Consider the following 12,184-nt stretch of genomic DNA (forward strand, 5'->3'; position numbering starts at 1 on the left):
TTTTGATAGAGAAATTGTGTGAAAGTTCATACACAGATTTAGCTCAGGTAAAGAGCTGGCTATTTTGGAGGATACTTACACAAACTTTTTGAATACTCTCCACAGTTACCTAAATTTGTTTTGATTCAAAATGTAGCAAGATGTTTGTAGCTGTTACTGTGAAAAGCTATCTTGGCTTGCTGCATGCAGCCTTAAAATTGGATGTTTTTGAAGGCTTTGGTTGTACTCCTGCTTGAAACATGGACTGTTCTGGTGAAGCTGAAAATGTGGCAGCCTTAATGTAAATGAGATCTTTAGAATGAATTAATAAACTAGCTAGCTGAAGTTTCATAATGTTAAGTATATGTGCAAGGTGTCTTTCATGTACTTGATACACCATGTTCCAGTGCTTGTCTTAAAGGATTTGAGTTGGGACTTGGGAATCCAGTTCTTATTTGTTTGATCATTGTCTGTGATCTTCCAGTGTCTGTCTTTGTGAATTAAGAATATTGGAATATTTGAAAAAGCTTGATAGGTTTTAAAGGTTACACTTTTTTTTCCTAATGAAGTCTGTATTGGGTATCTGTAACTAGTTCTGATTCTCAGACAGGGATGCTTCTTACCCTTCCTTTTCACTTGCCCAGTGTCTTCTGGTAGAAAGATGAGAGTTTATCTGTTCTGCTGTCTGGGCATTATAGGCACAGACCTAAGAAAACTGTCCTGACTGGCCTCATTGCAGTGATTTTGAAAATTCTGCTCTCACATACAAAACCCAACGTTACCCACAGATGACGTCTTGGTCTGTAGGCATGGACTGTGTTGCCATTGAAAATGCAAGTCGTGCTTTGGGAGAAGCGTTGTGAGCTTTCATCAAGTAATTTGTGAGGATTGTAAAATTCTTCAGGTGGAGAGTGTCATAAGCTTTCATTGTACATTTGTTATTCTGCAGTGTTGTTGTGGTGAAAAGCATGAGACACACAGCTGTTGAATTTTTGCTGCAGAACAGCTCATGGTTGAGAGAGATTGTTCCATACTTCTACCTACCACTTCTGTATGCTGTGACACTTGTATTCTTTGGCTACTCAGTTGTGGTTTTGTGTTGATTGTGAGTTAGTATATAACTTCAGGGCTTGTACTTATGGGAAGGTGACCTCTTACTGCCACAGAGGAGTAAGATAATACTGGTTTTAAGGCTGACAATTCTGTGTGTCATGTGGGACAAACATGTGTTGTGCTTTTGCTTTGTGAAAGAATGTAACCCTTAACAGGAAGGGACAGACATGGGAAAGAAAATTTGCCCAGGGTAGTCCAGTGCAAATAGACAAATACTAAAATATTAATGTAAGTGGAAAGAGATAAACAAGAATGCTGCTCAGTTGGACAGGGCTGCCTCTAGTACACTGCAGTATCCTTGTGTGGAAACACAAACCAGCTGCTGTCTTGAGAAAGCATTCATATTTAGGACTGTCCTTTCACCAGCTTCCACATTGTTCCTGTTACTTGCTCAGTATTAATCTTTTTTTCCCAGTGAATTTCTATGGTAATTGCTATTCTGTGAATAAACTCTCCTAAAAATAAACAGGACTAAATTTGGATTATACAGGAACTGTTGATTATGCAATCTCTTGCTTCTGAATAATCCGTATAATGTATTCTGGGTACAGAGGACAGATTTTATTTATTCATGAGCAATAGCTACAACTTTCTTAGTGTTAAATATTAATGTGAAACATCAAATTATGTAAAGTTCTTTGCCACTGAGGAAGTATGGTGACACTACATATTTCTGCCACTACAAATTATTTTACTCTTTTATTTTGTTGGAGGTTTATTTTCATAATTTAGGAAACAGTACAATACAAAACTACTATCATTCTGTGTATGTTATGACTGAAGTTGTTTCAAACAGCTGAGAGATTTGTTAGAATATGGGATTTATACTTTGTCTATTTCTTTCAATACCTTGAATAACTTTTGTTTATACAGATTGTAACAAATGGCTTAGTGTAATCTCATTCTTACTTTTAGTATCTGCCAATACAAGATCTTGCCTACCTCCTAATTCACTGACCAAATCTCATACTGAACGTAGTGTGTGATCATTGTACATATGCATACGATAAAGGTTTTGTCAGAAACCTCTCTGTGAATAGTGTCTCTTTGTTTCAACAACCTTGTCATATGGAACTAGGACTAACATAAAAAGTGTGAAGAAATAATATGCTCAAGATAGAATGACTATTTTCTTTCATTCTTCTATTGCTGTTTGCTTTGCCATCACCTAGATTTCTTGGCTCTTACACTAGCTATGACTACTTGAAAAGGAACATCAAGTGGTAAGACTGTTGTTGATGTGAGGATGTTTTCAGGTGTCCTCTCACTGTTACATTTCATCACAGGCATTATGTGCACTTTAAAATTTGAAACACACAAATTCTGGAAGTAAGTGCAATAAATACATTGCAGTCCAAAATTACAGGTGTTTGTGAAATCAATCATTTTCTGAAATAAGCTTGTGGCTAAATATTTCTAGCATAAGAAAAATGTTTTGAAAATAAGATTTTAAAGTTACATACCCTATGCACATAAAGCTAGTGAAGCTTAAGCTGATTACATTTCTAATTAAGATGGCATTGTTCAAATACGAGGTGTATTTAAAGAAGTTACACTAGAGTCTGTTGTCCTGTTGGCTAATTATGCTTTTCAAAAACAACCCCAAAAAGAAGTGGATTTATGTTTTTACTTTGAAGACCCATGAAATTAGAGAACACTCTTTCATTGAAATTACTCCAAATAAAGTTGAAAAATTAAGATCTAGTAGGCAATTATGCAAATACACCTGAAATGTCATCTGCCTTTTGTTTGCCTTGGTTTGTGTTACTAATCTTCTAAAGGTCAATGTTGTCTGAATCTCCTGTGCTTATCAATAAATGTTTTTATACTTGAGACAGCCTATTCAAGAAAATAATGTTTTAATGTTTATAGGAAGAGATGGAAATCAGGTCATCATAGAAGACAAAAAATAGCAGTGAATGCAGGAGCCATAAGGAAACCAAACAGTCAAATGTTTGTTTTTTTAATTCTATTTCAACAGGGGGAAACCAACTGATACTGAATCAATGGATAGACCTGTTGGTGAAAAACGCTATGAGCCAATCCCTCAAGTTACAACTCCTCCTCCTGCTCCTTCAGTCCAGTACACACAGCCACAGTCAATTAATAGTCCTGTCCTGTCTCTCCCAGCACACCACAAGCCTGCACTTTCTGAAGGTGAGCAGTTACAAAGCTGACCTTTGTGGGAACAGCTATTGCTAGGTGCTTGTGCAGTTGCTTTGGCATGCCTACATGGGTAACTATGTTGTTCTCTAACTGAAACTTGGAATAATTATTATTGAAAATAGATTTTACTGTAGTGAGATTGAGTTTTATGAAATTATTTTGTGATTCTGTCTGAAACCAGGTAGCTTCCAGGTATTAGTAGTACCTATAGCTCTCTCAGTTGTCTCAGCAAAGATGAAGTAAGACTCCCTGTGCTTTGGAATGCTACCGGAATTCTTTTGACATGAATAATATTTGTAGGCTTCTAAAAACTAAAGAAAAAGTTGTTCTCACTTCCACATTGAGGGGATTGCCCAGTTCAGTTGAATTTTCTTGTTTGTGCAAGTACACAATGGTATTTCAGTACTGGGGTTTTCTGGGGGTTTGATTGTGATATAAATTAGTCTAACTTTTTTATTGAAAGGTCATACCGTTGTCTCCAACATGCTTAATGAAATGTTAGATAACTTGCCTGAACATACAAAATGCAATAGGAGGACAGATGATCTAAAAGAGCTAAGCTGAACCTGTAAATATTTTATACTGAAGATTAAGAATTGGCTAAAATGTGTTCTTATGCCACAGTATACGTGACTAGACATTTCTGGTGGTTACTGACAAGTTCTCGTATTTTCATTTTCATTGCAGTTAACTCTGTGTCTGACCCTCCTCCACCTCAGAATAAGTCAGCAATTTTCAGATCCTCTAGAGAGGACACTGTGCAGTCCACTTTTTACCCTCAGAAAAGCTTCCCTGACAAAGGCCCTGTTAATGGAACTGAGCAGATTCAGAAAACAGTCACTCCTTCCTACAACCGCTTCACAACCAAACCTTACACGAGCGCGGCAAGGCCCTTTGAGCGCAAGTTTGAAAGTCCGAAATTCAACCATAATCTCTTGCCAAATGAAGCTCAGCATAAACCAGAGTTGCCATCAAAATCTTCAAATTCTCCTCAACCAATTTTGAAAGCACACAGCTCATCGCAGCCTCCCGACTTTGAGAGTGGAATGGACACCTATGCTGTACAGGTCGACAAGCCTAAATATCAACCAAATAATGTTAATGCTGTGCCTAAAGCCATTCCTGTAAGGTAAGCTGCTGCTCCTTCTCTTTCCACTTGTACATCTACAGCTCATCTGTGAAACCTGGCAAAAATACAGCTTTTTTATTCAGCTTCCAGTTTCTGTTGATGTTATAGTTGAAAGATTGATACTGATTCTAAATTCTGCCAAAGGATAGATACTTAAAATGTGTCCTATGTCCCTGTACTGTCTTGCATTCTGTTTTTACAAAGTGACATGGCTTTTGTTTCCTATTTGTCATACTAAGTTACGCATTTTCTGGTAGATAGTAATCATTTGTCCTCACAATTTATTTCCAGAAGATGGAATTAACTTCTAAGCATAGCTATTGCACCAAATTGTATTCACTGTGTGCTTAGAGAGAGCTCATGGTATGCGAGCATAAGGGATACTCTAAAATACTTGTGAAAAGAGAAAGCAACTTTTGCAGTTTTATATTGGTCCTCTTTACTGTGAGATAAACCAGCAGCTGCTTAATTGCAGCTCATGTTTGCCTAATATGCTTTAACTTCTAAGAGTTATGTCAAGAGCAACAGATACTGTTACGATCTTAAGCTATTTGCTGACTTATTAAATTCTTTTCACTTATATTTGCAGGACAGTGTTTTATTAATATTTTATTTCAAGATAATAATAATGCATGAACCAGACTTAAAATTTTGCTGTTTGTCTCATTTGTTGTTAAGCACCTGAGAAATGTGTTATGCTATATAGTTCTACATTTTGGAATTACTGGTTCTTTGAGTGAAATTCTTTAGAAACTTTTATGAAAACTTCATCGAGGTACCTTGAAGTTACAAATTTCTCTTTAGTTACAGCCTGGCAACCTGGAAAAATTTGTGTCTTTTTTTTTTCTTTTTTTACAAGCTTTGTTTTATATGTGTATATATGTGTGTGTATATATATATATAATGGTTCAGTTTGACTTGAATAAGCATTACTAGTTTTTATGGTATTAAAGTTAGAATAGAGTTTGGGGACAAAAAATAAACTTTCTGATGTTAATTGAATTTATTTTTATGAAGCTGAAGTGTGTAGCTGGGGTAAGCTGTTTCCATATAATGCCAGAAGCAGGCAGTTGGAAACACAAGATTCAGGGGGGTCTGAATTCTTGCTTTAACTACTTGCTGAATGTTTTCAGAGTTTGTGACATTTGGTGGTTTTTTGTTTGTGGTTGGTTGTTAGGGGGTTTCTTTTTTTGTTGGGTGGAGTTGGGGTTTTTTTGCCACTGAGTTTCAGGAAGGAAATATTGATAAAACTGCTAGGCTTTCTGTCTTTTCAGTCCTACAGCACTTGAGGATGAGGAGGAGGAAGATGGACACACTGTTGTAGCCACAGCAAGAGGCGTGTTTAACAGCAATGGTGGTGTATTGAGCTCCATAGAGACTGGAGTTAGTATTATTATACCACAAGGAGCCATTCCAGAGGGAATAGAGCAAGAAATATATTTTAAAGTCTGCAGAGACAACAGTATACTTCCACCTTTGGATAAAGAGAAAGGTAACAGCTGGCACTGTACACTGTTCTGTTATTTAATAGTTATTTTCTAACAAGAACACAACAGAAAATGAAAATAACCTTATTATGCTTCAGTATTTTTCATTTTGAGATTGTAGTGTGTTCTACTGAAAAGTCACTTGAGTGAGAAACAATCTTGTGCTTTTCTTTACTGACAGGTCTAAATGTTCATATTTTTCTCTCAGTTGAGTTGTGTAGTTGTGTAATGCTTTGAACGTATTTCAAGAAAAATCAATAATAAAATCTAACAGCAGATTTTTCTTTCTCTTAACTCTAGGTGAAACACTTCTTAGCCCCTTGGTAATGTGTGGGCCTCATGGACTAAAATTCCTGAAGCCAGTGGAGCTGCGCCTGCCACACTGTGCGTCTATGACCCCTGATGGTTGGTCTTTTGCTCTAAAATCCTCCGACTCCTCGTCGGGTATGCTGTCCTCCCTCTGTCCTTTTGGGGCTTTTGGGTGCTATCGTATAATTTAAATTATTTTGGCTAAAGGTGATGCTGTGTAATATAAAAACTCAATCATTGTATTTGTGTCAAACTCTCCCATCTCACTTTCATTACAAATGTCTTTCTTACATTTACTCATGGTGCAAATTCATAGCTAGAACCATGATAGCAGAAAAAGAGTAATATCTCTAGTCTATTAAATATTACCGTATTTTTCTATTCTGTCTTCTTTCTTGAGGACTGCTATAGCTGAATACACTTGAAATGATAGTCGCACTAAAATTGAGAGGAAATGAATATGTACCTCTGATTGGCCTTTGTAACATAACTGGTGTTTGTCTGTTGCTTAATTAACCATATAGGACTCTGGCAAATCTTAACAATCTGCATGCTCATAAATCATGATTTAACGCTTGTTAACTGTTTCCATGTGTGCAAGTTGATGCTAACAGTTGGGTCATTTAAGAAAACTATAGTGTTCAGTAAAAGCATTTACAATTTATTCTAATGTAGCTGATTCTCCAAAAGACTTTTCTTGCTTGCTCCTACCTATCTCTCCTCTACTGCCTTTATCCAGAAGTCTCTGGTTGATAGTAAAAGTTGCAACTAGGTTGCAATTTTATTTACCTGTTCATTTTTACCTCACTGTGGCTTTCTGGGATGAGGGAGAGAATGTATTGACTGAAATTGTCAGTGAGGAGCCTAATTGAGAATTTGAGCAAGTTTCAAGCAATTTCATGAAACGGCTATGAGGTTACAGAGATTTTAAAAGGAATGTTTGCACATCTGGGGAGAAAATCTTAAGGTTTTATTCAGCTACTTTCAAAATTTATGGTGGAAGGTTCAAGCCACTAATGTGCACATGTGATCTGAGTACTGAGTGAAAAATGTATTTCTGTATACAGCATTTAAGCCACCATGTATGCATATCTTCTGTCACTAATGTATCTATCACTGTCAACACCAAAGCACTGATGCTTTGAAAGATTGAAGCATCAATCCCCTTCATGGGGAATCAATAATCTAGAGGTATTAATGGCAATAATTTTTAGTTGTTTTTTATAAGCTATTCTATGCATGTGTTGCATGCATCTATTTAACAATGTGTGTATACATGGCAGCGTTAAAACACAGGCTCATAAACGATAGGGTCCCAAAAGATATGACAACTATGTACAAAAACAACACAGCACTTCCTTTGTAACTAATAGCACCTGTTCATGAACTTACTTGAAGTGAAGGGAGAGGACTCAAATTATTTAAACAATAACTGAAGTTACTGAGACATTTTCCTCCCTTTCCAAAGTGGGATGTGTGTGTGCGCGCATGTGTGGGTGAAAGCAAGAGCGTGTATATTTAAACCTTAACACTTTCTGTACTGTAAATATAACACCACATTCTGTTAATCTGAAATGGGATGTATATCATAACATTGCTCTTTTGAGACAAACTTAAAAATTAGGCAATTCTGTCTTATGATATGTAAGTAGACCATACTGTGTCTTAAATAAATAATTGTTTTCTCTCTTTCTAAATTAGTTGGTTATGGGACTCTGATTCTTGGGGTGGCTTTATTATAACAATTTATACAATTCTGGGGTTTTTCTCTCTTCAGTCGTCTGCTCTACCTCATCTTTTCTCAATGTATCCATGTTCTGTCCTAAAAGTGACATTCATTTGCACTTACTAACATCCTTTCTGCCACATTTAAGCCTCATACATTGGTATTTTACTGTTAAACCCCTTCAAAAGCTTAACTGATTCTGGTGTTAAAACTGAGTGAGAAAAAAAGTTGCCTTTTATGGCCACACTGATTAGAACATAAAAAATACTGAGTGATCTCTTTATTTTCCTTTTCAAAGCAGTTGTATGGGAAAATATGGGAAAAACATCCTCAATAGCTATGTACCCTTACAACGTATTTAGAAGGAAAGATTGGAAACAAGTCTGCCTGTCTCATGTGCAAGACTAGGACCTGACCATCTTACAGTCCTGTTCTCCTCTTCTAATACATTTAGTCATATGAGTTTTGAATGGAATTTCCTGAATCTATAAAAGGAAAAATTCTCCAGCATTATTGAGGCTTTTTGACTGAAATAAGCAATCTCAGCTGGTTGCAGTAAATTTGTTTGTATTCTCTGACTATACACCAGCCACTTCTATTCTTTGTCACGTTAGATGTTGCCATCACTCAGTGCATTGTGTACTTCATTTTGTTTTCATGAGTTCTTCAAGAAAATTACATGGAATTTGTATCATTCTCACTAAATACAGAGGTCTCACGTGTTTGCTCAGGTGTGTGACTGGGTTCTTTAGCTTGTTACACATCTCTCAAGGCAGATTTATTTGGCCAAGGTATTTAATGTCATTTATCTGAAAGGCTTAAGAGTACTTAAGTGCATTTTTCACTTTCTACCGTAGTGAGATGATCACACCTGTTGTGTAGTGGCAACATTTGGTAGTGATTTTAGGTGGGTAAATGAAGAATACTATCTTCACTTAAGAGGCAATTGTGCAGATGGAATGTAACCTTTGGTCTGGTGAGATGGCAGCTGATGACATTCTGTTGTAACAGATTGTTACCCAGAACCTTTGACCATGAGTAGATCGGTTGTAAAGATTTTTTATATAACAGTTAACTGGAATCCCCTTTCGTATTCCTTGATTTTAAACATATACTGGATGTAGCTGCAAAATTGCTACAATCCTGTCTATAATCATTTTCATCACAGAAAATAAAACTACCAATGTGTCATAGTGCTTAGTTACAACATGACTTCTGATTTGCCTCATCTGTGTTCAGAACTGTTCCAAGACACTTCAAATGCATCTTACCCACATTAGCTTTTAAAACATCTTATTTTTTTGTCACTGGTAATTTAGGAAGGAGCCAGTGAACACCTGATTCACTGTTAACAAGTCTCAAATGGAAAAGCACTGTGTTGGTTCTTTAGAGTAGTATGAGTTACATTTAACAGTTCCTTAGTGCCACAGCATCTGTTTTGAATAACTGACCTATCCTATGTGATGTGAAAACGAAGGGATATTTTTTAATTCATAATGTGCAAAGTGCAGGGTTTTTTAAACCATCAAACAAAACAGCAACAAAGGGAAAAAAAACCAACAAAAAAAACCAAAAGAAGTGTTGCTTCAGAACTTAAAAGCTCCTGTCCAAAAGCTTGGTTGTTTCAAGATGTACACTGTGTGACAGCAGATACTAAACACCAGCATTGTGTTTTCCTCCCACAGGTGACCCCAAAACCTGGCAGAACAAGTCTCTTCCCGGGGATCCAAACTATCTTGTTGGAGCAAACTGTGTCTCAGTCCTAATTGACCACTTCTAAATATAGTTAGCTGACTGAGTAAATAATGTGAAACTGAGATGGACCTTACACATAAACTGAACCACTCTATCAAGTATTAACTGTTCTATAAGTGATAATGGATTTAGTGTTTAAGCATCTTGCTTTAACTAACAATGAATTAGCAAGTACACTCTTTGAACCATGGTCACAATACATGCCACAAGCAGGGAGTGTACAGGGGGAGCAAGGTGGGGGTTTTGCAGGTTCTGTATGGTTTGGTTGTTCTTGTGTGTTGGGTTTTTTGGTTTTTTTTCTTCTTTTTTTTTTCCTTTTTTTTCTGTTAAAGGACACTACTAGTATTTTGTTGTTATCTGAAAGTACCAATGAGAAACTATACACAGAGGAACTAAACTTGTTTCATACTCCGGTGTTGAAAACACAGATTTTGGCCTGCGTTTTTGCGACTGTGTGTTTTTAACTCACAAGACTACCTTTTGGTCTCTGTTTTTTAAATGACTTTTGGTGTACATGTCCAATGAAATGGCAGTCAGCTGGGGGTAGCACAGTTTAGATGTTTTCCTCTGCTGAGAGGTAACGCAAACACATCTACTTGCTGTATATGGAAACATTGTCCTGAGAACAGGGGGGAGGGGGAAAAGCATGTGGGTTGACTATGGTTCAGTTGCCTCTGTGGATTTGTAAATTAACCACATTATTACAGACCTATTAACCAGCAGGGATGCCTTACCCTCATGTTTTTAATAGTCTTAGCTCTCATAGTTCTCTGTATTAAGTTTGTATGGCTTTTGTGCTTACTTAGATATTATATCATGAGAGACTGGGGTGGGGGGGGGGACAACATCAAACAATTGTGAGTTTGGTTTAGAGAATGAGCATTGTTTGTGTTCATCAGCCAGAAGAGAACCAGAAGAAAATGATGGTATGTTTTCTGCTATGCATTTGAAAATTTATAGATGTTATAGACTGCTTGTATATAACGCGTGCATACCACTTTTGTTTTTGGTTTGTAAATTAACTTTTATAAGCTTTACCTTTTTATATATATAAATATATATAAAAACAAACAAAGTTTCTTAAGGATATCTTTGTATTCTCATACCTTTTGAGCCTTGAACTTTGACATCTGCAGCAATAAAGCAGCATTTCTACAATATACGAACGAGGACATTTTTTAAAAATGCACAAAGTTGTTACCTTTTAAAGTGCTGCATTTAAAGAATATAACTTGGAATTCTCTACTTTGATTAAATTCTTGAAAAGTATCCCTACTGTAATTTGTCATAAGGATGCTGTACTATGTGCCCTGAAATGTATTTTTTTACTAATAGACAATTTATTACGGCACAATGGCACTACTACTGTTTAGATAATACACCACTGCATTCTGTTAATGAGTTATTAGCTATTCAGGTGTGGCTGATTTTTTTTTTCTCTGCAGTTATTAAAATTACACGTTTCTAAATATACAGAATAAAACTGTTTTTAAAATAATAAAGATGATTGTAGTACCTTATTGTTTCTGAAATGCATTTATGTGTACATAACACAATTTTGATTTTATTTTTTCTATGTAAGTAAACAGCTGGATTCTCCCGTATCTTCATACATGTAGCAGAACTCTTTTGTGGAGTCAGTTGGAGTTGTCTAAAGTAGGGCTTCTGAAATTATGAGCTCCAGTATGGATCCATTGGAATTACTCAGTACAAGTAGGAGTGGTAGACTTTTATCTCTAGGATCATTATGTTGAGCTAGTTTACTTGTTACACCGGTTCTTCCAAAAACTGTGGTAGTGTTCTAGCATGTAGATTTACGCACAGTATAGCTGGACAATTTTAAAGTTATTCCTACAGAATCCCATTATCTGGTGTATTTCATAGCTAACTAGTAGTATTCTATCAGGGAAAATAAGTTGTAAAAGATTTTTTTTTTAAATACTGGGAAACCCTGGTGTTTCCTTTCTGTACTTCTACCTAAAGTAAGTTTTGTTTCTCAGGCATGACTTAGCCCAGAAGATGCATTCACTACTGTTACTTCTCCTCCTCATGGCTCATCACTCACTAGCAGAGCATGAGACACTGAAAAGTCCTTGGCCTAGAGTAAGCACTACTTGACAAAACTAAAACATCAGTATTAACAACAGTAATGTAATGAAGTTAAAGCACAGCACAGTACCACCTACTAAAAAGAAAATTAGGTCTATCCCAGCCAAAACCAGGACCATGTGAAACACTACAAAAGGAGTCAGTCATACTTGAGGCACCCTGGTATTACACTGCATATGGACTATTTGCAGTGGTGGTATTCTGTGTCTTGGGCATCCTGAGTCCAGCATGCTGGAAGGTGTAATTGTCCTGTGTTGATTTTACTGTAGTGATCCAGATAACATCTTTCTGCTCTTCTGCTTTTAAATAGTGTAGGGTTGTGCCTTTCTATCAAAAGAAAAAAAATGACAGCTTTTGCTCTGTTGTGGTTTCATAAATGAGATGAGAAAGCTGATGCTGTTCAAAAATGTG

The 12,184-nt window shown here is 36.3% G+C and overlaps 1 protein-coding gene across 5 annotated transcripts in view; it reads left to right on the forward strand.

Annotated features, from left to right (window-relative positions):
* The window catches only part of TJP1 (tight junction protein 1), a 67,563-nt gene extending 56,397 nt beyond the window's left edge, over positions 1–11,166 (forward strand). For 2 of the 5 annotated variants that reach the window (XM_069026003.1, XM_069026006.1), the window contains 5 exons: positions 3,074–3,249; positions 3,946–4,387; positions 5,662–5,879; positions 6,175–6,318; positions 9,595–11,166. In XM_069026003.1, the coding sequence (XP_068882104.1) occupies positions 3,074–3,249; positions 3,946–4,387; positions 5,662–5,879; positions 6,175–6,318; positions 9,595–9,689 (1,075 nt within the window). In that variant the 3' untranslated portion in view covers positions 9,690–11,166. The remainder of the gene's footprint in view (positions 1–3,073; positions 3,250–3,945; positions 4,388–5,661; positions 5,880–6,174; positions 6,319–9,594) is intronic. The other 3 variants (XM_069026005.1, XM_069026007.1, XM_069026004.1) reach the window with 2 other exon arrangements.
* Positions 11,167–12,184: the final 1,018 nt, after the last annotated feature.

The sequence above is a fragment of the Aphelocoma coerulescens genome, chromosome 10 (assembly GCF_041296385.1).
Source record: "Aphelocoma coerulescens isolate FSJ_1873_10779 chromosome 10, UR_Acoe_1.0, whole genome shotgun sequence".
Taxonomy (NCBI): domain Eukaryota; kingdom Metazoa; phylum Chordata; class Aves; order Passeriformes; family Corvidae; genus Aphelocoma; species Aphelocoma coerulescens.